We start from the raw sequence: 25,458 nt of genomic DNA on the forward strand, positions 1-25,458 counted from the left end.
GAGGTGATATGACTCCAACCAGCTGAGAGTTTGCCCATTGATAACCTTTGATTATAGTTTTGCTGGGGTCTTTGATGTCACACTAGTGTGAATTACAGTCCTGATATCAAGGGCTGTCACCATTTCCAGTTTGAAATTCCACACTTTTGTCCACGTTTGAACCAAGGGCATAATGAAGTCTGGAGTTGAGTGACCCTGTTGGAACAAAACGGGCACCACTGTGCAGGTTATTGCAAAGCAGGTGCTCCATGCTAGCACTGATGACACCTTCCATCACTTCACTGATGATTGAGGGTGGATTTATGGGGTGAAAATTTGTCCTGCTTTTTGTTTGTGCAAGAATACCTCGTAGTTTTCCACATTGCTAGGTAGATGTTCTAACAGTGCCAGAACAGCTTGGCCAGAGGAGCGGCAAGTTCTGCAGCACAAGTTTTCAGTACTATTGCTGAATGATGTCAGGACCCTTTGCAGTATCCAGTGCCTCCAACCATTTCATTGGCCAAAAAGGGCTAATGAAATTAGAAGAAATTTATCTTGAGATGGAAAGCCAGCTGTATTTTCCTGCCTCATTGTGTTGCCTAAAATGCATATTTGCTCTAATTAGACACTGACACCTCACAAAAATGGCAAAGTTTTTCTTGTCTATTAATGCATTTTGGAATATGCAGAAGCAATGTTCTTCCCAAAGTTTAGCTGTTATTTTTTAAAATTGCATTGGTTATTAATAAGTTCCATTTTCCCCCCTTTTTTGTGCAGGTCAATGTGTTAAAAGCCTTGGGAGCTGAAGTGGTGAGGACACCAAATGCTGCAAACCTCAACAGCCCTGACTCTCATATTGCAATGGCTTGGAAGCTGAAGAATGAAATTCCAAACTCCCATGTGTTTGATCAGGTAAAATCACTTGTCAATATAACTTACGTAAATTTGTTGCATTCGTCACACTACATGAAAATATTGCACAATATATATATTTTTAATTAGCGCATTTATCTCAAATTCAATTCCCTCCATGAGTGTGCAGAATGTTGGCAATGGAAATCTTGAGGGATCAAACTATTTAACTTCAAATGAAGCGTAGTGAAAGTTTAAAACAACTTCAACCAGATCTTTGAAATTTTCTCAAGAACTTGTAGGACTTGTTTATAAATATGTTGCTTTACTTTAAATGGAAACATAATGCCAATATTTATTTTATCTGTAGTATCAAAATGCTAGCAATCCATTAGCTCATTACGACATCACGGCAGAAGAAATTCTGGATCAATGTGATGGTAAGTCATCCCTCAGAGGAGCTATTCTTGATTTGCTTAAAAACACATTAAAGCACAGGCTGTCCTTGTGAAATTGTAAGTGTAACATTTACTGAACAAGTTTCACAATGAGAAAAATTCCCAGTTTTGAATAAAAAATGTAAATTATCATGTAGTCACTGAGTCAGAGTCATACAGCATAGAAATAAATCCTTTGATGCAACCAGTCCGTGCCTAACATAATCCTAAACTAAACTAGTCCCACCTACCTGCCCCTGGCCCATATTCCTCAAAATGTTTCCTATTCATGTGCCTACCCAAATGTATTTTATATGTTGTAACTGTACCTGCACCCTCCACTTTCACATGTGTATCACCTTCTGTGTAAAACATTTGCCCCTCATGTATTTTTTAAAAATCTCCCTCCTCTCACCTTAAAAATGTGCCCCCTGGTCTTGAAATCCCCCACCCTAGGGAAAAGACAACTCCCATTAACTCTGTCTATGCCTCTCATTATTTTATCAAATTTTTTCACGTTGCCTCTCAACCTCCTCGGCTCCAGTGAAAGAGGCCCCAGCCTATCCATCCTTTCTTTATAACTCAAACCTTCCATACCCAGCAATATCCTAGTAAATCTCTTCTAAACCCTCTCCAGCTTGATAAGATCGATAGAGGTCTTTTCACCCCTTCTATCCTTAAACCTGAGATTAGCAGTAATTTGGGATGAGGTTGCAGAAGTGATCAGATGTTTCCGTTGTACACAGGTTTCTTATTTTCTAAACTTGCATAGACCTGAAAGTTTTACATTTTGAAAATAACTTTACAGGGCACGGGATCTTCTGTCCAGGCCAGGGTACATTGCTCACCCCTAAATATCCTGAAGAAAGTGGCAGTGATCTGCTTTCAAAAACTTCTGCAGTCTTGAAGTGGAAGGAGACACACTCAGTGTTGTTGAATTGTTCCAGGGTCTCGACTCAACTACAGTGAAGGAGCAGTATTCCATCCCACATTGTCAGTGAGGGGTAGGTGTAGACTGCAGGTCTCCCATGTATCTGCTTGAGGTCTTGGATGTGGAAGGTATTGTTGCAAGAGCCTTGGTACGTTACTGCAATACATCTTATAGATGTTGTGCACTGTTGTCATCATGCAAGGCAGTACAGGGAAGTCTTGGAAGCAATAGATTGGATAATAATCCAGCGAGCTGCTTGACCCTGGATGGTGGCAACAATCTTGAACAGAATTTTGTGCTTAACATTCTTCCTTTGACTGTGGTAGGTAGTTACACAACAAAATTGCATTTCACCTTCTAGATGTCATCAATAGTGCTATCATGTAACACCAGCTCAGCAATAAACTTCTCAAGGAAGTCCAGTATGCATTCTGCCAGGGCCTCTCAGCTCTTGACCTTATTACAGCCTTGGTCTAAACAGAGGTGGGGTCAGAGTGACAGCACTTGATATCAGTGCAGTATTTGACTGAGTCTAAGGTTTTGGAGTAGATCTGTAGCTCGGGTTGTGGGTGTTGAGGTTGGTTCACTCACCAAGCTGATTTGTTGTTCTGTAGATGTTTCATTACCATGCTGGGTAACATCCTCAGTGCAGCCTCTGATGAAACATTGGTGTGTTTTCCCACCTGGTTTTTAAACTCTGGGGTCCGTGGCAATGGATTGCCTCACTTCTGGGTTTCCTCCATAGTGGAATGTATATGGGGTCGAGTTCAATGTGTTTGTTAATAGCATGCTTCGTGGAGTACCATGCTTCCAGGAATTCTCACGCTTGTCTCTGCCTAGCTTGTCCCAGGATCTTGATGTTGTCCCAGTCGAAGTTGTGGTTCTCCTTGTCCGTGTGGATTGAGATGAGTGAGTGATGGACAAGGAGAACTACCACTTCAACTGGGACTACTCCAAGATCCTGGGACAGGCTAAGCAGAGACAAGCACGAGAGTTTCTAGAAGCATGGCACTCCACGAAGCAGGCTATTAATAAACACATTGAACTCGACCCCACATACATTCCACTACAGAGGAAACCCCGAGGCAATCTATCACAACGGACCCCAGAGATTAAAAACCAGGTGAGAAAACACACCGATGTTTCATCAGAGGCTGCACTGAGGATGTTACCAAGCAAAGTAATGAAACATCTGTGGAACAACAAACCAGCTCAATGAGCCAACCAACCTCAATTTGACTGAGTCCGTCAAGGAGACCTGGAAAAACTAGAGTCAATGAATGTCAAGGGAGCAAACTCTCTGCTGATTGGAGGCATACCTGGTAGTCAGCAAGATGCTTGCGGTTGGTGTAGGTCAGCTATCTCTGCTCCAGGGCATCCCTGCAGAAGCTTGTCAGGGTACAGTCATATTCCTAACCATCTTCAGCTGCCTCATCAATGATCTTCCATCCATCATAAGTTCAGAAGTGGGGATGATCACTGATGATTACAGTGTCCAGTGCCCATTCACAATTCCTGAGATGCTGAAGCAGTCCATTTTCATTTGCAACAAGGCCTGGGATGACAACTGGCAAGCAACATTTGCACATCACAACTGCCACACTATGACCATCTCCATTTGGAGACAACCTAACCATTTCTATTTGTCTTGTATTTTTTAATACCTTCTTTAACGTTTTCCACCTCTAACTTTTTCAAATTTAAGCAAATTAGACCAAAGCTGGACCAAAAACAGAAGAACTGTGGATGCTGGAAATCAGAAACAAAATCAGAAATTTCTGGAAAAACTAGCAGGTCTGGTAGCATCTGTGGAGAGAAAGCTGAGTTAACATTTCAGGTCCAGTGGCCCTTCCTCAGAATTGAAGAACTAAACAGCCTGAAACTTAACCCATTTATTTCTCAACTAATCTTTGCTTTGCACTTTGTTTCTATATCATCAGCTTAAAGGCCTTGACTTCATATTTAGGGCACTATTACCAGACAGGCTCCAACCTACCTACTCTAGCCATAAGTTCCTTTCAGTCTGGTGATCTTCCATCCTCTCTAATCCACCAATGAAAGACTGTGAGCATCCATACCTCGGTCTCTAGAAATCTCTTCCAAAGTCATTTTGCTTTTCTGCCTTGCTTCATACTTCCAAATAGTCTTTCGACAACCAATCATGGATCATGATTTTTCCTTATTCTTACCCTTTACTTCTTGTTGATACTCTACCAAATGTTTACAGGGTATAAATTATTTAAGGCAATGCAGTTAGATTTTTCACTCCATGAATTACCCATCATTGTTGTATAAATCAAGTTACTTTGTAACAATACAGAAATCTAACCTTGCTAAGGATGACTGTTTGTTGATGAGCTAAGAGTGAAAAATCTTGTACCTAACTTCATTTTCAAGCTGCACCACAATACTGAAAATAAAACAAAAAGGCACATTTCTAATGGAATAATTGGTTTGTCTGTAATTCAATCATTTGTGAGTAAACTTTTGATTTGTTTAATTTCCATAGGAAAAGTTGATGTTGTGGTGATGGGTGCTGGAACTGGCGGTACCATCACTGGCATAGCAAGAAAGTTCAAGGAAAAATGTCCCAACTGTAAGGTATTTCATCTTATACAAAATAAATAAATGGTAATGAGTAAAACTTTTGCATTAATATTGAAGTGTCCTTTAAGATGAAAGGGATATTTGAAAAATGGCTACTTCATCTTGACTTGGCAGCATAAAGGTAATAGTGCTGATTTAATTAAAGTTCAACTCTGCTTGTCAATGAACTGCAAATAGTAATGTTTGAGCAAACGTTTAGATCTTTTGAGGAACTGAAGCTACCAATCTGCTTAAATTTATGCATCAAATGCAAGGCAGTTAATTTTCACTTTTGTGGATTTAAGTCCCTTGTATTTTATGTTCAAATTAAGATGGCAAATATACTAGAAAAATGAAACCCACTTGTACCCATTTTGTTGCTGGTGGGCGTTTTTTTTTAGATTAGATTCCCTACAGTGTGGAAACAGGCCCTTTGGCCCAACAAGTCCACACTGCCCCTTGAAGCTTCCCACCCCAGACCTACTCCTCTATAACCAACGCACCCCTGAATGACATGGGCAACTTAGCATGGTTGATCCACCTAGCCATCTGTGGTAGGAAACCAGAGCACCTGGAGGAAACCCAAGCAGAAATGGGGAGAATATGCAAACTCTACACAGACAGTTGCCTGAGGCTGGAATTGAACCTAGGTCCCTGGAGCTGTGAGGCTGCAGTGCTAACCATTGAGCCACTTTACCACCCCCTTTTGAGAGGGATTCTGATGCTGCTTAGCCTGCTGTGTTCATCCTGTTCTACACCTTGTTACCTCTGATTTTATTGATTTTTTTTATCACACTTGGCGACTATCGGCAGCTGACAATGTGCAGCAATTTTTTGAGATTATTGAGAAGCATCAGCTTAGTTATGATATGTTAGTTAATTCGGCATCAAAAGGAAACGTAAGAACTATGACTGATGAGAATAGTTGATCAATTCTGAAGCCTTTCTGTAAAATGAAAGAGTAGAGGCAGTTCTCTCTCCTGTCCCAGATGTTTTGTAACAACACAATGTGGAGCTGTTTTTTGAAACGCCAGCTTGCCTGCTCCTCTGATGCTGCCTGACCTGTTGTGTTCCTCCAGCTCCACATTGTGTTGTTTCTGACTCCAGCACCGCAGTTCTTGATATCTGCAGATGTTTTGTAGTCTTTTGCAGCAGCCTTTGGTAGTAACTGACTTCGCTCTTTCCCCCAGCTGATGTGGGGGTTCTTCTGGTCTTCCCCAAATTGATGGAAGGTCATTCCCCTGGATCTCATGCTCAAACCCATCTCTCTCCACCTATCCCTATTGATATACCTTTAATTTGGAGGCTGATCATTTCTATCATGTCAATTATGTGCCTAAAGTCTTTTACCCAATGATCATGTGCAGCTACTCATGATGACAGGGTGACCATTTGCCCACCTCCATTTGAAGATTTGACTTCATTCCTTATTTTAAAAAAACTTCTTATTTTCAGTAAAATACACTTGTTATTGGTTAGTGTTACAACTGATAAATCTTTTTACACTTGTGAGGAACTAGTTATTACATTAACACAGTATAGTAAGGTTTTATGCTACACACAAAATATCAAATATGGAATATTGAATGAACTCAGGTTTAAAGGAAACCCCAATTTTAACATTTGAACAGTCCCAGGAATGATTAGTAGAGGTAGATGATACTCAGTCAAGCATGCCTCAACTCTATACTTCTACCACATGACTAACATATTACTATTACAATAGCTATTCTTCGGTTCTTCTGAATGAAATTGCATTGGTTTTATACTATGATTCAATGTTATTAGAACAATATGTAGTCTGTTACCAAACTCTTTTGCCAATAAATTATTTCTATTGCTGTCTCATATTACTTGTCTCAATTGTAATGACCGAGATCTGAGCTTTCGACATTTTGTTGCATTTATCAGCAGGCACATCACATAAATCTCTGCAACGCATTGGTTCAAATCACATAGTATAATCACAGTCTGAATGCAATAAATCTGTTACATTTGTTTGGGAATGAACTAACTTAATTTCAAGATCAAAATTGAAATAAAAACAAAAATGTGCATTTTACTGAAGCCGTTTGCTACAAATCACTTTACCTTCTATTGAAAAGAGAGTTGCTCCAGTCTGGAAAATGTAATTGGTTTTCTTTATTTTTGTCAGATCATTGCTGTTGACCCTATAGGTTCAACCATGGCTGAACCAGAAGAACTGAACTTTCCAGACCTTATTTCATATGAAGTGGAAGGAATAGGCCATAGATTTATACCCACAGTATTGGACAGAAAAGTACGTCCTTGCATTCCACATAGTGGGCATAATTATTTGAAGAGCTTATTACTCTTAATGTATCATAAAGTAAGGACAAAGTGATATTTAATCTGTTTTCAACTTGAGACTTGGTTTTAAAAATTGTAGTATTCAAGGCTGATTTCACTATAAATGCTATTCTTTGCAAATAAATCCAAAATTATTTTCAATAATGATGGGCTTTCTTGTTTCTACGCTATATTTTATCCTAGAAATCATACATAGCATTTCTCTTTTCAACGGGCAGCAAACATGACTCATTTGAGAACTAAGAAGTAGTAAAATTTGGAAGAGTGCAATATATATGAATAAGAAAGGCTATTTAACTAATGAAGTTTACTCCTTCTAACAGATGATATCTAATCCTGTTTTGAAAAACAAACAATGCCCTGTAGGGCAGCTGGCAACTTCTTCTAAAACCTTTGTTTTTACTTTTGTGCAAAGTGTATGGGGATGTCATGATGTTCATTATTTCCTTGCCGTTATTTTCTTGAAGAAAGTAGCTGCCTTTTTCTGCACCTTAGTAGCCATGAAACCTGCATACAGTACGTACCCTGTTCAATAATAGCATATACCTTAAAGTTACAATAAAGCGAAGATTATATTCTTTGTTCGAAATTAAGGGCTTCTTATGGAAAATTGACAATTTCTTACAGAACTTATTAGACTGAACAGATAAGAATATTTTCATTTGCTCTTTAGCTTAAAACTCTACTGCCCTCTGTAACAAGAATGTTTTTCTCAATCAGGTGATTGACAAATGGTTGAAGACTAATGATGAGGAAAGTTTTGCAATGGCTCGGATGTTGATCAGAAAAGAAGGATTGCTGTGTGGTAAACCATGGTTCAAATAGTACTTGCATGAATGTTTTCTCTATCCTTGTGAAATGAAATTCACTGTGAATCTTTTCGACAGCACACTTTCAGAAATATTGGTTATATTGAGTTTTGGAACTTATTGCTATTTGTATTTAGAGACTGGGTGACTGTGCCTAATAAGGATGTTCTGAAATTGGTCCTGGAAGGCTGGATGATCACTTTCTCATAAGAAGATCTTGTCAGAATAAAGTTGCCTTTCAATGCCACAAGGGACTCTTGAGCCTTAACAATAGTCACGATTTTCAAGCTTTGTTCAGTATTTGTGATGCATTACACACACTCATATCTCAATTCAAATAACACGACGCAGTAAATTTTCTGATAAGTTATTGCAGACACTTTTAGGGTGGATGGACATTATTATAATGGAATCATCATCACTAATTAATGGTTCACTGAAGAAGGCATTGAATATGTTGAAACAGGTTATCTGTCGAACCCTTTGGGGAAGCCTAAAGATGCAATTTATGATTCCATTTTTTTACAGGTTAAGTCCCATCAACAATAGAACATAGTTCAATGTTAATTTAGAATGATTAAGTCTGTCCTACAGATGGAAATAAATTATCAAATAATTAATTTAGAGAAGTGGTTTTGGATTTGAATCTTGGCCATTATAAAATTCAACTAATCATCAAAACAAAATTCCCGTCTGGTTTTGTAATTGAACAAATGTTGTTTAGGTTTCGCAGAAAATTTTGCATTTGCCTGTGATGGGATTTTTGTGATTCTACAGTTGTAGAGACCCTTTCTCTGAACCAGGAGACCCAGGTTCAATTCCCTCCTGCTCCAGAGGTCCAATAATCTCTGAGCAGGTTGACTAGTATACATCTGTAAAACTGTGGATGCTGTAAAATCACCAGTGTTTATTTATTTACTGAAATGAAGATCCTGATTCTCCACCTCAAAAGTATCTGCAACGACTTATCAGGTGATTTTTAGTTCAGCTTTGTATAAATCAACATGCCAGGAGAGACCTTCAAACAATTTATCCTTAGTTTGACACCATTTTTATTATAAAATTAAACAGACTGCAAAAGGTGCGCCCGAGACAATTGTAAATTGACAGATGTAAAGGTTGTATCTCTGTTTTCTGGCATCCTTGAGACTGGGCATATTCCTGAACAAGGAAAAACAATATTTTAAAAGTTAGTCCAAATGTTAAAATTTGACTATTTTGCAAGAATGACCAGCTGGCCTCATCATGATGACAGAGTCTTTGAAAAACTTGTCGGCATTGGTTTAATTCTCAACCCTATATTGAAGAAATCTGGGAATCCCACTCTTGACATCACTTAAAATCTCACAGTGTGGAACTGGTTAAGTGACATTTGATGGCATCCTGTTTCATGATATCTTTAAATTGCCATTAATTTTGAAAACAGTAACCCACCCAAGTCCAAATTCAAAGAATATAAATTAAATAAGCAAAAGCGTGTGTAAGGAAAAGTGAGAAATATTATCTGGCTTATCTCCATCAGCTAATAACTTTGGAAGATATTTGTTATTGGCATTTGTACAAAATGGGCAGGAATGTGTTGACCTGATTGCCTATCCCACTGAGTTCACAATTACATGATTTGGTACTTTCCAGATTAGCTACTTTTCTTATCGATATGTAACTGCATAAAGTAGCCTATAGAATCATTTTATAGACAATATGAAACAAGATCAATTTGATAGCTGATAACTTACAATAAAAGGTTCAGCACATCCAGAATTGGATTATATCCAATAAACAGTGCCAGTGTTTTTATTTTTTAATCTTGTTAGTATTCATTGCAATCATTGACCCAGATTTTTAATGATAAAACTGTCAGCATTTAATTTCATTACTTCTTTAAAATAGACACCAACTCTAGAGCTTGCAGTTAAACAGGGAAATTCAGAAGTTTCTGTTAGTGATTGCATGCTTCTCCATAGGGAGCTCTATAGAGATCCCCACAGTCTGCAATCAATTAGAAATCAATGAACTGCTGAGATCTTATCCTTTCAAACGTTTACTGCTGCTGTTAAAAAAAGACTGTTGAAAATGTTATATCTCTTTTCATGAGATGCAATTGGGTTTCCAATGGGAAACCATGCTAATATTTATTGATGAACAGCCTCAAAAACTTTAAAAGTCATGAAAATTTAAAATAATGTTTACATATATTTTCTCCAACATGATTTTAAAAAATCAATGGTTTCGAAAGTATCTTTATTAAAAAAGTTTGTTAAAGATATTTCAGCTTCTAAATTAATGCTATGCCTATGTCTTTATTGTTTATTTTACTTTCTGTAAACTGCAACAATATGAAGAACAATCAGAACATTTCACTTGTTGTCAATACTGTAATATGATGGGCCAATTGTCCCACTTGAATGACATCACTGTTCCTCATATGTAGAAATCGTTTACATGTGGGTGACGGATTTAGTTTTAAATCGTGGAAGGGGAAATCCATGTCACGGGCTTGTTAAGTCTATATAGGCACTATTCCTTAAGGTCAGTAACAAGGACTGATACTTTTTGATGGATGGGAAAATCCAGCCCAGTGTATGAATTACACAAACTTGTAAGTAACCTTTTGTTTCCATTGTGCCTGTTTCTAGGTGGAAGCTCTGGTAGTGCTATGTGTGGAGCTTTAAGAGTGGCAAAAGATCTGAAAGAAGGACAGCGCTGTGTTGTGATTCTCCCGGATTCTGTTCGAAATTACATGTAAGTTAGTAAGTAATGCTGCTTTGAGCAATTATCAAACATTCATATTTGTAAAATACCTGCCCTTCGTATATAGACCTTGTTTGCTGTTCGCTGCAGCCCCCGATTCTCCTGCGATGTGGGATTTTATTAGAATTTAATGCTGCTCTTCTTTTATTCTAACTAGAATGTGGTGATAAAGTGACACTAATTTCCCATGAGAAATTAAATTCAGGGAGATTTTGACACTATTCTATGATAAGATGGTGAGGGTTCAGAAGAGATTTACCAGGGTATTGCCAGGTATGGAAGGATTGATTTATAAAGAAGGTTGGATAGGCTGGGACTTTTTCACTGGAGTGTAAGAAGTTGACAGTTGACCTGGTAGAAGTATATAAAATACTGAAGGATATACATAAGATTAATGGTAGTTGTCTTCTCCCTAGCATGTATTAATTCGAGACTAGCAGGTGCATTTTTTAAGATGACAGGAGAGAAATTTAAGTGGTGGATGTGGGTACATTTGCAACATTTAAAAAAAAATTGGATAATCACATGGATAGGAAAGGTTTGGAAGGAGATAGGCCAGGAGCAGGCAGGAGTCACGCGTTTAGTTTGGGAATACAGTCGACATGGGCTGGTTGGACCAAAGTGTCTGTTTCCATGCTTTATAACTCTATGTGCACCAATAACAAGATGTGGACAAATTATCCAACATTGCCACTTTATTTATGTTCACTTTTCTGAAAATTAACTGAATATTTGTCTTCATTTGTTCTTTAACTTGGACTAATATAGGTCAAAATTTCTTAGCGATGATTGGATGGAAGAGAAAGGGTTCCTGCATGTGGAATGTGACCAAAAAAGGTACAGACACAAAATTAACCGACTAATTCTCCAAAGTGCTGAGATACTGTTAATTAAAAGAACATCAGTCTCATTTTTTCGGATAGTAATTTTAAACAATGCAGGCATAAGCAAGCATTTCAGAACACATCATCTCCGCCTTAGATTATAGCCAAATTAGTTTGAAGATCCATCTGAATAAATTATTGGTAGCACTAAGAACACAACTTAGATTTTCAAATGTATGTGCTCTACTACAGGTATGGCAATCAGAACATAAGGATTAGCAATTTCTGCAAAAACATTCAAAATGTGAACATTCAATACAATGTTACAAACTTAGAGGACATCATCTGACCCAATTAAAAGCCTTATTTTATGGGCACCATGAAGATATATAACTCTAACAAGGGAATACAAGAACATAACCATTGGAGTAGCACTGAGTGTTGTGGTACATCATCTCAAATTTCTTATTATTGGAGTTAATTTGTCGTTTCTTTTTTGCTGTAGCTGGTGGAATGTACCAATCAGTCAGATGAAGCTTCCACCAACTTTGACTGTCCTTCCCACAACCAGTTGCCAGTACACCATTCAGATTCTCAAAGAGGGTAGCATGAACAATGCAGTGGTCATTGACTCCAATGGGTGGGTATTATTCCAGGTAGGAACTTGTGGAGATAGTGTGAACTTTACATTAACAGGTATAGCTAAAGGATATTCAATGTAAATATTGAATTCATGGAGTAAAATCTACCGTTCAGTTCACTATTACCATCCAAAACTACAACATGGCTGCATCTTGCTGGATGTCAAGAATTTTCATATTCTTATTCAAATAGAACCTGTCGATTAAAAATGACTGCTCTGAGCATGCAACATGATTCATAAGTCATTTGAGCCACCTTCAATTTATGCAGACTGATCCTAACCTTAAACATCATTTACTATTGGTTCAGAATTAAACTAACTGAACAATCAAATTCCAGAAAGAATCTCGTTGATTTAGCAATGGTCTGAGCCAAGCAAGCTAAAAGCCTTTTTAACTAACCTTTCTACCTGTGACCCAACTCTCAAAAATCTATGCATCTGAGTGCCTGGGTCTGTTTTATTACAGTACCCCAACAGCCCTACCACTAACCGTGTTAGTCCTGCTCTTGTTCATTTTACCAAATTGCAACACCTCACATTTATCTAAATTAAACTCAATCTGCCACTCCTTGGCTATTGGACCAGTTAATCAATATTCCTTTGTACACTAAGATAAACTTATTCACTTCCACTTATACCACAAACTTTGGTGTCATCTGCAAACTTACTAACCATGCTTCCATATTCTCATCCAAATTGTTCATATAAACGATGGACAACAGTGGACTCTGCACTGATCCCTGCAAAAAACCTCTGGTCTGAAAAACAACTCTCCACCAAAACTATCTGCCTCCTACCATCAAGCCAATTGTGTATCCAATTGGTAAGCTCTCGTTGAATCCCATGTGATCTAACATCACTCTAAATAGAAGAAATTGACCTGAAGTTGATAGAAACACTGTTATGATGCTCATATGATTTGCCTGTGCATTCAATATAACACAGTTATGAAATGTTAAATTGGTTGATTGTGAAAATGCCAGGTACACTCAAGGGTTTTCCAATTCCAGTGTTCCATTTCCAATCACAGGACCATGTAGCAGCTGGTTGCAAATCACCTTAAATACTCAATGTGAGTTCACATGGCTATATTAGTTCTGAAACATAAAGGTTTTTCTGACAGCTAAATATTATTATTAATATGTTAACTGACATGCAATGGATAACTACAGTTTTATGAATTTGTTTGCAGGACAGTTCTGGGTTTAGTCACCCTAGGAAATATTATGTCTTTAGTTCACGAAGGAAAACTGCAGCTCACTGATTTGGTGGCTAAAGCCATTTACCAGCAATTCCAAAAGGTAGAAGATTCTCTTTTTAAGCCAGAAATGCACTTTGTGAAGTTTTCATTTTGGTGCTTTAACCTAATCGTATAGAACTTAGAACAGTACAGTACAGGCCATTATGTTGTGATGAACTTTAACTCTAAATCTAAGGTCTATCTAACGTCCACCCCTATCTTATACTATCTTTCATATGCCTATCTATTAGCTGCTTAAATGCCCCTAATGATGCTGACTCCACTACCCTCTCCGGCAATGTATTCCACGCCCCGACCACTCTCTGAGTAAAGAATCTACCTCTGACCTCTCCCCATATCTATCTCCACTCACTTTAAAACTATGCCCCCTCATAATATCTGCCTCCATCCGAGGAAAAAGTCACTAGCTGCCCACTCTACCTATTCCTCTGATCATTTTGTACACCTCTATCAAGTCAACTCTTATCCTTCGTTGTTCTGAAGAGAAAAGGCCTAGCTCTCTCAAACTTTACACGTAAGACCTTCCCTCTATTCCAGGCAGCATCCTGGTAAATCTCCTCAGCACCTTTTCCAATGCTTCCACATCATTCCTGTAATGAGGCAACCAGAACTGGACACAATACTCCACGTGACCGAACCAGGCTTTTGTATAACTGGAGTATAACTTCACGGCTCTTGAGCTCAATCCCTCTATTAATGAAAGAAAACACACTATCTGCCTTCTTAACAACTCTATCCACCTGGATGGCAGCTTTCAGGGAACTGTGGGCATGAACCCCAGGATCCCTCTGCTCCTCCACACTGCCAAGAATCTTTCCGTTAACCTTGTATTCTGCTTTCAAATTTGTCTTTCCAAACTGAATCACCTCAAACTTTTCAAGGTTAAACTCCATCTGACACTTCTCATTTCAGCTCTGTATCCTATCAATGTCCCTTTGTAACCTAGAACAGCCCACTGCACAATCCACAACTCGACCCGCCTTCATATCATCCGCAAACTTACAAATTTGCCCTTCCACTCCTTCATCCAAATCATTTACAAAAATCACAAATAGAGAAGGACCCAGGACAGATCCTTGCGGTACACCACTCGTAACTGAGCACAATGTTGAATATTTTCCGTCCGCTACCATTCTTTGTCTCCTAAGGGTCAGCAAATTCTGAATCCAATCTGCCACATTACCCCCTATCCCATGCCTCATTACCTTCTGCATGAGCCTAACATGGGGAACCTTATCAAATGCTTTACTTAAATCCATGTATACCACATCCACTGCTCTACCTTCATCCACGTGTTTGGTCACCTCTTCAAAGAATTCAATAAGGTTTGTGAGGCATGATCTACCCATCACAAATCCATGTTGACTATCACAAATCAAACTGCGCCTATCCAAGTGATCATAAATCCTATCTCTCAGAGCCCTTTCCAATAATTTGCCCGCCACTGAAGTAAGACTAACTGGCCTGTACTTTCCGGGGTTATCCCTACCCCCTTTCTTGAACAAGGGATTGACATTTGCCAGTCTCCAGTTTTCCGGCACTATTTCGTGGACAGTGAGGATGAAAAGATCATTGTCAAACGCCCTGCGATCTCCCTCACTTCCCGTAGAATCTTTGGATAAATCCCATCAGGCCCAGGGGATTTACCTATCTTCAAGATCCTCATAATTTCAAGTACATCTTCCTTATTAACATCAACCTCCTCTGGCCTACCAACCTGTTTCACATTGTCCTCCCCTGCAACTATGTCCCTCTCACTTGTGAATACCGAAGAAAAGTATTCATTAAGGACTTCTCCTATCTCTTTAGGCTCCGTGCACAAATTCCCTTTATAATCCTTGGCCTGCCCTACCCTTTCTCTGGTTATTCTCTAATTTCTCATGTACGTGTAAAAAACCTTGGAGTTTTCCTTGATCCTATCTGCCAAGGTTTTCTCATGCCTCCTTATAGATCTCCTAAACCTTTTCTTCAACTCCTTCCTGGTTAACTTGTATCCCTCTAGACCCTTTTCCAATCCTTGTTTCCCAAACCTTAAATAAGCATCCCTCTTCCTCTTAGTCATTCAACTTCTCTCGAGAACCAAGGTTCCCTCACTCGACTGCATCTTCCCTGCCTGCTAGGGACAAACATATCGAGCTCACACAGTATACATTCCTTAAACAATCTCCAGATTTGTATAGTGCTCTTCCCTGACAGCATCTGTTCCCATTTTATGTTACCCAATTCTTGTCTAATGGAATTATAATTGTCCTTCCCCCAATTATAAACCTTGCCCTGCTGTATGTACTTATCCTTTCCCATGACTATTGTAAAAGTAACAGAGTTATGATAGGTACCACCAAAATGCTCTCCTACCAACAGGTCTAACACTTGGCCCAGTTCATTGCCAAGCACCAAATCCAAAGTGGCCTCTCCTCATGTTGGCCTATCTATATACTGTGCCAGGAATCCTTCCTGAACGCACGGGACAAAATCCCCTCCATCTAAACTATTACAACTAAAAATTTTACAATCAATATTTCGAAAGTTGAAGTCACCCATGACTACAACTCTGTGACTTCTGCACCTTTCCAGTATATGTCTCCAATCCACTCCTCCACTTCTCTGCAACTATTAGAGGATCTGTTTTTTTAAAAAAAGATCCAACAAAGTGACTGCTCCTTTCTTGTTCCTGGCCTCAGCCCAAACTGACTCTGCAGACTTTCATTCTTAAACTGCCTTTCAGTAGCTGCTATACTTGTTCTGACTAGCAATGCCACTCCGCGGCCTCTTTTACCATCCTCCCTATTTCTTTTAAAGCATCTAAATCCCAGAACTTCCAACAACCATTCCTGTCCCTGAGTTACCCAAGTTTCTGTCATGACCACAACATCATAGTTCTAAGTACTGACCCATGCTGTAAGTTCATCTGCATTATGTCTGACACTTCTAGCATTGAAGTATACACACTTCAAACCATCCCTGTGTCCACAATTTTGCTCCATTGATCGCATTTCTTTATTAACAACCTCACTCCCTGTTGTGTCTGTTGGAAGGCTGAATACCTCATCCTCCAAATTACAAACCCGGTTCCGCACCCCCTGCCAATCTAGTTTCAACCTCCCCGTATAGCTCAAGCAAATATCCCTCCCAGGATATTTGTGCTCTTCCAGTTCAATTGCAACCTGTCCTTACTGTACAGGTCCCACGAGGTAAGTTTTTACACAGAAAAACGCCTTACAATCTTGATGGCACCCTGGTGTGCGTCCTCACCAACTCCTGCTGCTGAAAGCAAGAAGGTCGCTGCTACACGAGGTGAGCTTTTACAGAAAACATAACAGAAAACATTAGGAAATGTAAGCATCTTTTGAAATAATTAACTACTGTTTTAATGATATTTAATACTGCTTTATTTAATTAAATGTGATTAGAAACTAAAATTAGGATTCGATTTGCAACAATTGTGACATTTCTTTAAGAGGGCATAGTTTTAGGGTAAGGGGCAGGAGATTCAGAGGATTTAGGAAAAAACATTTTCACTTAGCGTGTGGTGGGGATCTGGAATGCACTGCCTGGGAATGTAGTGGAGGCTGGAAATTTTAAAACTTTTAAAAAATATTTGGATGAGCACTTCAAATATCATAACACTTAAGGATATGGGACAGTGCGGGAAATTAGGATCAGCTCACTTTTAGGGTAGTTACGTTGGTGCCGTCTCAATGGCTCAAACAGCCTGTTCTGCAGTGTATGAATAAGTTCTTCATTGAAATGTGATTGCTTGAATGACAATCAATCTGACCTTGGATTTAGTTACAGTCCTGTTAAATATCTTGTTAGGGATTATATGCATAGCTATCCAAGCATTAGGTAATGAATTGGCAGAATGTCAAAGCAAAACTTTATTACATGTAAGAATTAAACAATGCAAGCACTATTACATTTTTCTATTCATTCATTGGACATGGGCATTGATGTCTAAGATAACATTTATTGCCCATCTCTGATAGTTTTGTTCCAATAACTTCTATACAATTCCGCAACTGATTCCTAATTTCGAGTCTACTTCCAAGCTAAACTGCATTCTGCCTCAAAATTTTGTGAAATCTTCGTTATGGTGTGAGATCTACAAATCTTCCAGTAATTCTTTGCCTTCATAAATTCCAAACTGTTCTCAAGCCTCATCTACAAGCCACACAGTGAATGAAAACATATTTTGTTGCTTGTTATACTGGCCTAGTCAACATTATGTCCTTTCCTTTGCAAACACTGAGCTGCAGTCTAGTTCCAAACCAAAACCAGAGCTGCTTGTTCTGGTTGCAAAATTATATCTGGCCACACAGTCTGTGTCTGTGCATGATTTAGGAAGTTCTAAAATAGAAATGTGAACATAGTGTTTTAACTTCAACACAGCTCTGATTTTTAAACTCATTTGAATAATTTATATTACAAATACATGCATTTGTCATGCCCCTGGATCCCTGGTTCCCATAAATTTTCCTATTTTAACAGCAAGGGGAATAAACAGTACTTTGGAAAAATTATGCTGCTGTTTTCCTCATATCGGTTTGAAATACTTGTATTTATTGCTATTGTTTGTGATAGACTCTCAATGGTTACCCTGTGATTTAAGTCTCTAACCTTACATTACAGTAATAAAATTATCACTGACATTTAAGTATCTTTATTACTGCAGTATTAGAGGTGTGGTTTAGGAACAACATGATATAAGGCACACTTTACAATAGTATCCGTGTACCAGAAGTGGCACATTAGAATACACAGGTCGTTGCAGACAGAAAGAACATGGACAAGTACTGAAACTGTTCCGTTAAACTTTGTGACAGCTGTTCATTGATTCATTTCTCAGAGCAATTCGCTGAACAATCAGAGCTAACCTGCTTGATGTAAAATTTAAAGAAAGCCTTGCAGTTAACTGTCAATTTGTGTAAATAAATGCCTTTTCATTTACAATGCCTCGACCAATCAGAATCCGTTTTCCAGTCAATCAGCACCCTCCTCTCATAGTGTAAAATTGTTGCTTTTCCTCTTGAATTGATACTCTCGCGGATTATCCTGATGAGTGTAGATGGAACAGTTTGAACAAAGTCACATTTTGTCAGTAAGACTCATGTTCAGCACAAACAAAATTGTAAAATTATCTGAAGTGAAACATGTTGCCCCAATGTCTAAACAAATTCAAGTTGAAGAAATGCTTTGGTGATTTTTATTTTGTGCTTTTTTCCTTTAGCAACTCAGAACATAACCTTTGCTTTTTCAGATATGTCTATTTTCATGGAAATGCTCAAACAGATTCTACCTAAGGAAATCTGAATTTCTGGCCTCTTAGATTTCCTTTTGCCTTTCAGCTGTACAACTCAATCAACTAATACATCTTGATGTATGTGTGTAGGCAGGGAAATATTTGTGAGGAGTATTTATTATTAATGTTTCTTACTTGAAGGTTTAAATGACTGGTTTAATCAACCAATTCTCTCATCGACAGAAAAATATCACTTATGAAATAGGTTTTTGTCATTTTAAGCATGATAAAGTTTGCTGACAATATTGTGAATTGTAACAACGTCAAAAGTTTAATGAAAAGCATTCATGCATTACTCTTGTTTAACTATTTATTTTCTTTACTAGGTGAAGTTAAGTGACACACTTGGGAAAATCTTGCAGATTTTGACACTGAATCACTTTGCCTTAATTGTTCAGGAACAAGTTCACAGTAAGTCAAAGCTGGTTTGACTGAGCTGGTCATAAATGCAGCCATGGAAACAAAAGCAGAGTAAATGTGACTGAAGGTCACAAGATTTATGAAATTCATGTCAAGGTAAAGCGATGTGTCATTATTCCATTCGTTGTTGAGATTATACAGAGGGTCTGCATCGGGGAGAAACCCATTTTTGTGCAGAAATATTAGACAAATTTCAAAACTTGCTTTTGCTATTCTACAGTTGATAGATTTTTGAAATGTGCCAGTATGAATAGAATGCAGAGTGCAGCAATTGCTTACCACCTAAAAGTGCTCGCTGTCACCTATGGCTGTGAATGGTTCAAACCATTAATGTCTATGTTCATAATAATAGTTTTCTGTTTTACTGGACATCAAAATATGATTCATAAATTACAATGCATTTAAATTTAGTGAACTAATAGCTACAATACCAATATTGATTTCCCATCTTGATGATCAGACATTAGGCTATAACCTCATGTGAAAATGAAAATTCAGGATTTCCTTAGCTCATGTGAGTGTATTTTTCCCTGTTACATTCATCAGTGAATCAGTGTCCTCATATTAATCAAGATAATATGCAGATATCTACAAGTTGATCCAGAACACACTCCTGATGAAGAAAAATTTCATGAATAAAAGGGAAAACAATTCTAACTCAAACAAAATAGGTTTCATCTCATAACTTTAGTGATATGAACTTTTTAAAAGACAAATGTTTACTCTCCTAGAACCTCTTAATTTATTGCAAATCTGCTTGAGGTTTGCTTTTAGTCCTGGTTTTTATCTCATGAGTCATGCTACATTTTTCCTCTCCAGTGTCTTAGAGTTAGAGGATTGTGAATGGGAATCAGTATTTTTTATTCACCTAGGTTAAGTTAATGTTTTGGAGCTAACGTGTGTTCCCCATTTTGTCCATGGTTGATATATTTATATATAAGAGGTGTATATTTATATATCCTCAGAGTGTAGAGATCTCAAATTATAATTTCAACGTCAAGCTTTTCTGAGTTTAAAAACAGAGAAGGTTATTTATCCTCAAAGCTTACTCTGAAAATAAAGCAACATTTCACTTCCTTGTCTTTCACTAGGGTCTCACATACAAAAAATAGATACAGATGAAGGTAAAATACTATTAGAGCTAATGGTTACCTCAATCTTCACAGCAGACCTTTAATTTCACCAATATAATGATAAGATATAGGAGCAGAAGTAGACCATGCAGCCCATTGAGTCTGCTTCACCATCCAATGAGATTGTGCCTGAGTTGAAGATCCTCAACTCCACATTCCTGTCTTTTCCCTATAATCCCTGAATCAATTGCTGAATAAAAATATGTCTCTCTCAGCTTTGAAGATACTTAACTCTGACAGACCCCTGCAGTAAGGGTTTCCATGTTTCCATGCCCTCTGAGAGAAGAAATTCCTCCTAATTTCTGTCTATAATATGTGACCCCTTATTCTGTGATTATATCCTCTAATCCTCACAAGGCGAAATGACATAGAACATAGAACATTACAGCTCAATCCTGCCAAGTTCCCAAATAACTGGATGTTTTGATAAGGTCCATAAGACCATGAGATGTGGAAGCAGAAGTAGACCATTCAACAAAACGAGTTTGCTTCACCATTCAATTATATCATGGTTAGTCTAAGAATTCTCAACTACAATTTCCTATCTTTTCCTATAACTTTTGTTTCCCTTCCTGATTAAAAGTCTGTCTTAGCCGGGAATAAACTTAAAGATGCAGTTGAAGCGTCGGTCTATAAAATGAAATATTTTCAGTAGGCTGTAAGGTTTTTTAGTAGTTGAAATTCCAAGGTTAGCTGCTTGATTGCTTGCATTTGGTAAACCTGAGTGTATATTGAGTCATGAAAGCCGACAGCACAGAGAAAGGCCCTTCGGCTCATCATGACTGTGTTAGTCAAAACAACTGTCCAACTACTCTAAACCCATTTTCTAGTACCAACTATAGCCTTGTTTGCCTTGTCATCACAAGTGCACATTTAAATACTACTTCAATGTTATCAGGTTTTCTGCCTCTGCCACCTTACATACAGTGAGTTCCAAAGTTCAGCACTCCCTGGATGAAAAATAATGTTCCTCACATCTCCTCTAAGTGTCCTGCCCCTCCCTTAATTCAATGCCCCACTCATTGTTCCTTCCAAAAGGAATAAAAGGTTTTTCCCGTCTACTCTGTCTGTTTGTGTTCCTCATAATTTTATACAACTTGGTCATGTTTGGTGTCAATCTCCTCTGCTCTAAGGAAAAGAACGCCAGTCCATCCAATTTCTATTCATACCTGAAACTCTCCAGCCCAGGCAGCATCTTGGTAAGTCTCCTCTGCATCCTCTTACACCTATCATATCCCTCCTTTAATATGGATTCGAGAACTTAATACAATGCTGTAACAGTGGCCTAACTGACATTTTATACATAGAACAGAGAACATAGAACATAGAACAGTACAGCACAGAACAGGCCCTTCAGCCCACAATGTTGTGCCGACCATTGATCCTCATGTATGCACCCTCAAATTTCTGTGACCATATACATGTCCAGCAGTCTCTTAAATGTCCCCAATGACCTTGCTTCCACAACTGCTGCTGGCAACGCATTCCATGCTCCCACAACTCTCTGCGTAAAGAACCTGCCTCTGACATCCCCTCTATACTTTCCTCCAAACAGCTTAAAACTATGACCCCTCGTGCTAGCCATTTCTGCCCTGGGAAATAGTCTCTGGCTATCAACTCTATCTATGCCTCTCATTATCTTGTATACCTCAATTAGGTCCCCTCTCCTCCTCCTTTTCTCCAATGAAAAGAGACCGAGCTCAGTCAACCTCTCTTCATAAGATAAGCCCTCCAGTCCAGGCAGAATCCTGGTAAACCTCCTCTGAACCCTCTCCAAAGCATCCACATCTTTCCTATAATAGGGCGCCCAGAACTGGATGCAGTATTCCAAGTGCGGTCTAACCAAAGTTTTATAGAGCTGCAACAAGATCTCACGACTCTTAAACTCAATCCCCCTGTTAATGAAAGCCAAAACACCATATGCTTTCTTAACAACCCTGTCCACTTGGGTGGCCATTTTAAGGGATCTATGTATCTGCACACATACAGTTTCAACATAACCTCCCGACTCTTAAACTTTATGCCTTCTCTAATAAAGACAAATATATCACGCGTCTTCTTAATCACTTTATCCATCTTACCTAATGGGACTGGCGGATATGCACATCAAGGTCCCTCCCATCCTCAGTGCTTGCCAGACCTTACCGCACATCATGTATTAATTTGCCTTGTTTTTCCTGACCAAGTGCATCACCTCACATCTATCCAGAATGAATTCTGTTTGGACACTGATCAGCCCTGCTGACCAACCTGTCTATATCCTTCTGTAATCTGAGGGCTGTCCTCCCTCCACCAATTTTTGTATCAGCTGCAAAACTACTGATTCATTCTTGCAGATTTTTAAAAAAACATACAAAATGAATCCCTGCATCAAGTGACTTTCCAGAAGTTCAACATTCTTTTTCCAGACAAAGGCTTAGTGTGTCGGTGAATTCCAGCACCCTGTGTTGTTGCTTAAAATGTTGAGATTCATATAGGTTAATTTGAATGATGAAGGGAAACCATTATAATAGAATAGAAAATTGACAAGGTCCATTAACATTTATTTTACATTGGCTCAGAGATTCTGCTGGCCAAGTAAATACTAGAGCAGAGTTGTGGTATTGTGATTTGAGACTGTGCAGAACTCCTGATTGAGCTAAGTCCAGTAGAATTTCAAAATTCCAGTGGGTATTTCTCCTATATCTGGAACTGTCCAAAAAAAAGGCCCTTAAAGTCGAAGGATTCTGAGGGTCCCAAGACAATGAACCTTAATACATACCCACAATGAATTAGCAAGTTTAAAAACTTGTTCTAACTCCTGGATAAACATTAAGCTGAGCTAGGACTCCATTTTTAAAAGAATTTAATGGATGGACCTCAAAGGTTTGTGCACAACAGTGACTTCTTGAAACTAACATCAAAATGTTGGCACAACAGTTATGTCGATTGCCAAGCATGGGACCTCAATATGGCTGTGTGACCATCGAGCTGCACAACTTAAAGGAAATGTTGAAATGAACCCCTAACCCCCCAGTGACTCTGTCACCACTCCATTAACTACAAACATTCCTCAAGTCTTGTTCATAACTACTGGATGAATGTTTTCAGAGTGGCCTACTTTCATCTCGAAAATAATACCAAGAACTGCAGATGCTGGAAATCTGAAAGCAAAACAGAAACTGCTGGAGAAAGACAGCAGGTCTGGCCACATCTGTGGAAAGTTAAATCAATATTTCAGGCTCATTATTCTTTCAGAACTGATCTGATGAAGGGTCACTGGATCCGAAGTACTGACTTTGCTTTCTCTCCGCAGATGGTGCCGGACCTACTGAATTTCTGCAGCAATTTCTGTTTTTGTTTCTTCTTCCATGTCTGTTTTTCATACTCCAAGTTTATTATTAAGTGAGATGAATTCATTTATTGCAGGTTCATATACAGTCCTGTGGTCTGAATTCATGTCAATTAGTAATTTGTTAGGTCTACCAAAACTCATTATGGTTGATGATAATATTACAGCTAGGAGAGAGTGAGAGAGGGAATTTCAACGTCAACAGTTTAGAATAGATTTAAATGCTGATCCCAGAGATAACAGACACAATAAAGCACAATGTGACCCAAATCCCTCGGTGGCTTCGTTATGACTTGAGTGGAAACTCTAAACGGCTGAACTGTAATCAAACAATGAGCCACTATTGTACTGTTAGAAAAGGGTGAAATTAATTCCCAAAAAGATGCATCTTTTAAACTCAATAAATTTTTATTTTACTAATGTATATTTGATTTTCACTTAAACTTCTTTAAAAAATTGACTTTAGACATTGGTGGTTAATGCAGCTTTTATTAACCACTCTTAGTTGTCCTGGGGAGGGAAGTAATGAGCTGGCATCTTAAACTGCTAATATCTATATCGAGTTGGAATAGTGCTTTTAGGAAGTGAATACCAGGATTTTGACCCAATGGTAATGAAGGATGATTAGGAAACTGAAAGGGGATGTTGAGGTGGTGGTATTCTAATACGTCTGCTGCCCTTGGCTGCCTAAGTAGTAAAGGCTCTGAATTTGAAGGCACCTTTGAAAGAGCCTTGATGAGATACTGCAGTGCATCTTATGGAACGCCACTTTGCATACATGGTATAAGCAGTGAATGTTGAAGGTTGTGGTTGGGATGTCAGCCCGTGAGGACTGCTTTGGTCTGTATGGCATCAAAGAGTCTCTACTTCCCTGAATGATTGGTGATTGAACAACACTCGACAAATTTAATGCTACCCGGGATAAAGGCTGCTTTGTTGACACGTCACAACATTTTAAATACAGCTTCTGGTTCCATTAGTGGATGCTATTGCAATAGGACTAAATCTAACCTACAATATTATGGGGACAGAAAGGGTGAATAGGAGCGAAGTACTACTATCAATTAGGGATGCGCGGAAAACAGTCTAAAAATTAGAGCTAGAGTTTCACGAGTCAAATTAGTAAATATTTCTATGCAAAAGGATTGTTAGAACTTTGTCACTCACACACTCAAATGCAATTGATATTAGATTTATTGACTGCTAAGTTAAACCTAAGATTGTTAGATTTTTTGTTAGCAAAAGTTATGAGGCAAAGGAGGGCATATGGAATTAGGTCACAAAACAACTTTGATCTCATTGAATAATGAAACAGTTGGAGGGTTAAATAGCCTCCTCCTCTCATCTTCCTAAGAATCAGAGCTTCAGAATAGTGTTATTGATGTCTACATCATTGAAGATCTGAACGACATCTGAGTTTTTTTTTGTTTATATTACAGGTAATGACAGTGGCGAAAGTGGAAAGAGAGAAGTGGTGCTTGGCGTGGTAACATTTAATGATCTGATAAACTTTGTAAGAGATGAGAAGAAAATGATGGGGACAGCAGAAAAATATTAAATGGAAGATTTAAAATCCTGATAGAGTATCGATGGCATCAGCAATTTGATGGATATTGTACATAATTCAGGCTATGTATGCTTGCACAAACTGATTTCCTGTGCAGAGAAATTGTAGCTTTGGGTTCTATGTTATTAGCACATCCAGCAACTTACAACATGAAAGCTTGATAATGAATAAAGGTGCTTTGTCGTCTTAAAGAATGTCAATCGAGTTTTTTTAAGTTCAGGAAGCGGCTGTTTGTCCATGCCTGCATTTGTCCCATATCCCTCCTAACTTTTGCTATTCGTGTACCTGTCCAAATGTACTTCCA

The 25,458-nt window shown here is 38.4% G+C and overlaps 1 protein-coding gene across 1 annotated transcript in view; it reads left to right on the forward strand.

Annotated features, from left to right (window-relative positions):
- LOC125466872 (cystathionine beta-synthase-like) overlaps positions 1 to 25,145 on the forward strand; it is a 48,451-nt gene extending 23,306 nt beyond the window's left edge. The window contains exons 5-15 of the mRNA XM_048561981.1: positions 757 to 891; positions 1,202 to 1,271; positions 4,709 to 4,800; positions 6,941 to 7,066; positions 7,837 to 7,921; positions 10,562 to 10,667; positions 11,445 to 11,513; positions 12,006 to 12,140; positions 13,336 to 13,444; positions 19,030 to 19,114; positions 25,027 to 25,145. Of these exons, the coding sequence (XP_048417938.1) occupies positions 757 to 891; positions 1,202 to 1,271; positions 4,709 to 4,800; positions 6,941 to 7,066; positions 7,837 to 7,921; positions 10,562 to 10,667; positions 11,445 to 11,513; positions 12,006 to 12,140; positions 13,336 to 13,444; positions 19,030 to 19,114; positions 25,027 to 25,145 (1,131 nt within the window). The remainder of the gene's footprint in view (positions 1 to 756; positions 892 to 1,201; positions 1,272 to 4,708; positions 4,801 to 6,940; positions 7,067 to 7,836; positions 7,922 to 10,561; positions 10,668 to 11,444; positions 11,514 to 12,005; positions 12,141 to 13,335; positions 13,445 to 19,029; positions 19,115 to 25,026) is intronic.
- The last annotated feature ends 313 nt before the right edge of the window (positions 25,146 to 25,458 follow it).

This window comes from Stegostoma tigrinum, chromosome 32, assembly GCF_030684315.1.
Source record: "Stegostoma tigrinum isolate sSteTig4 chromosome 32, sSteTig4.hap1, whole genome shotgun sequence".
NCBI lineage: Eukaryota > Metazoa > Chordata > Chondrichthyes > Orectolobiformes > Stegostomatidae > Stegostoma > Stegostoma tigrinum.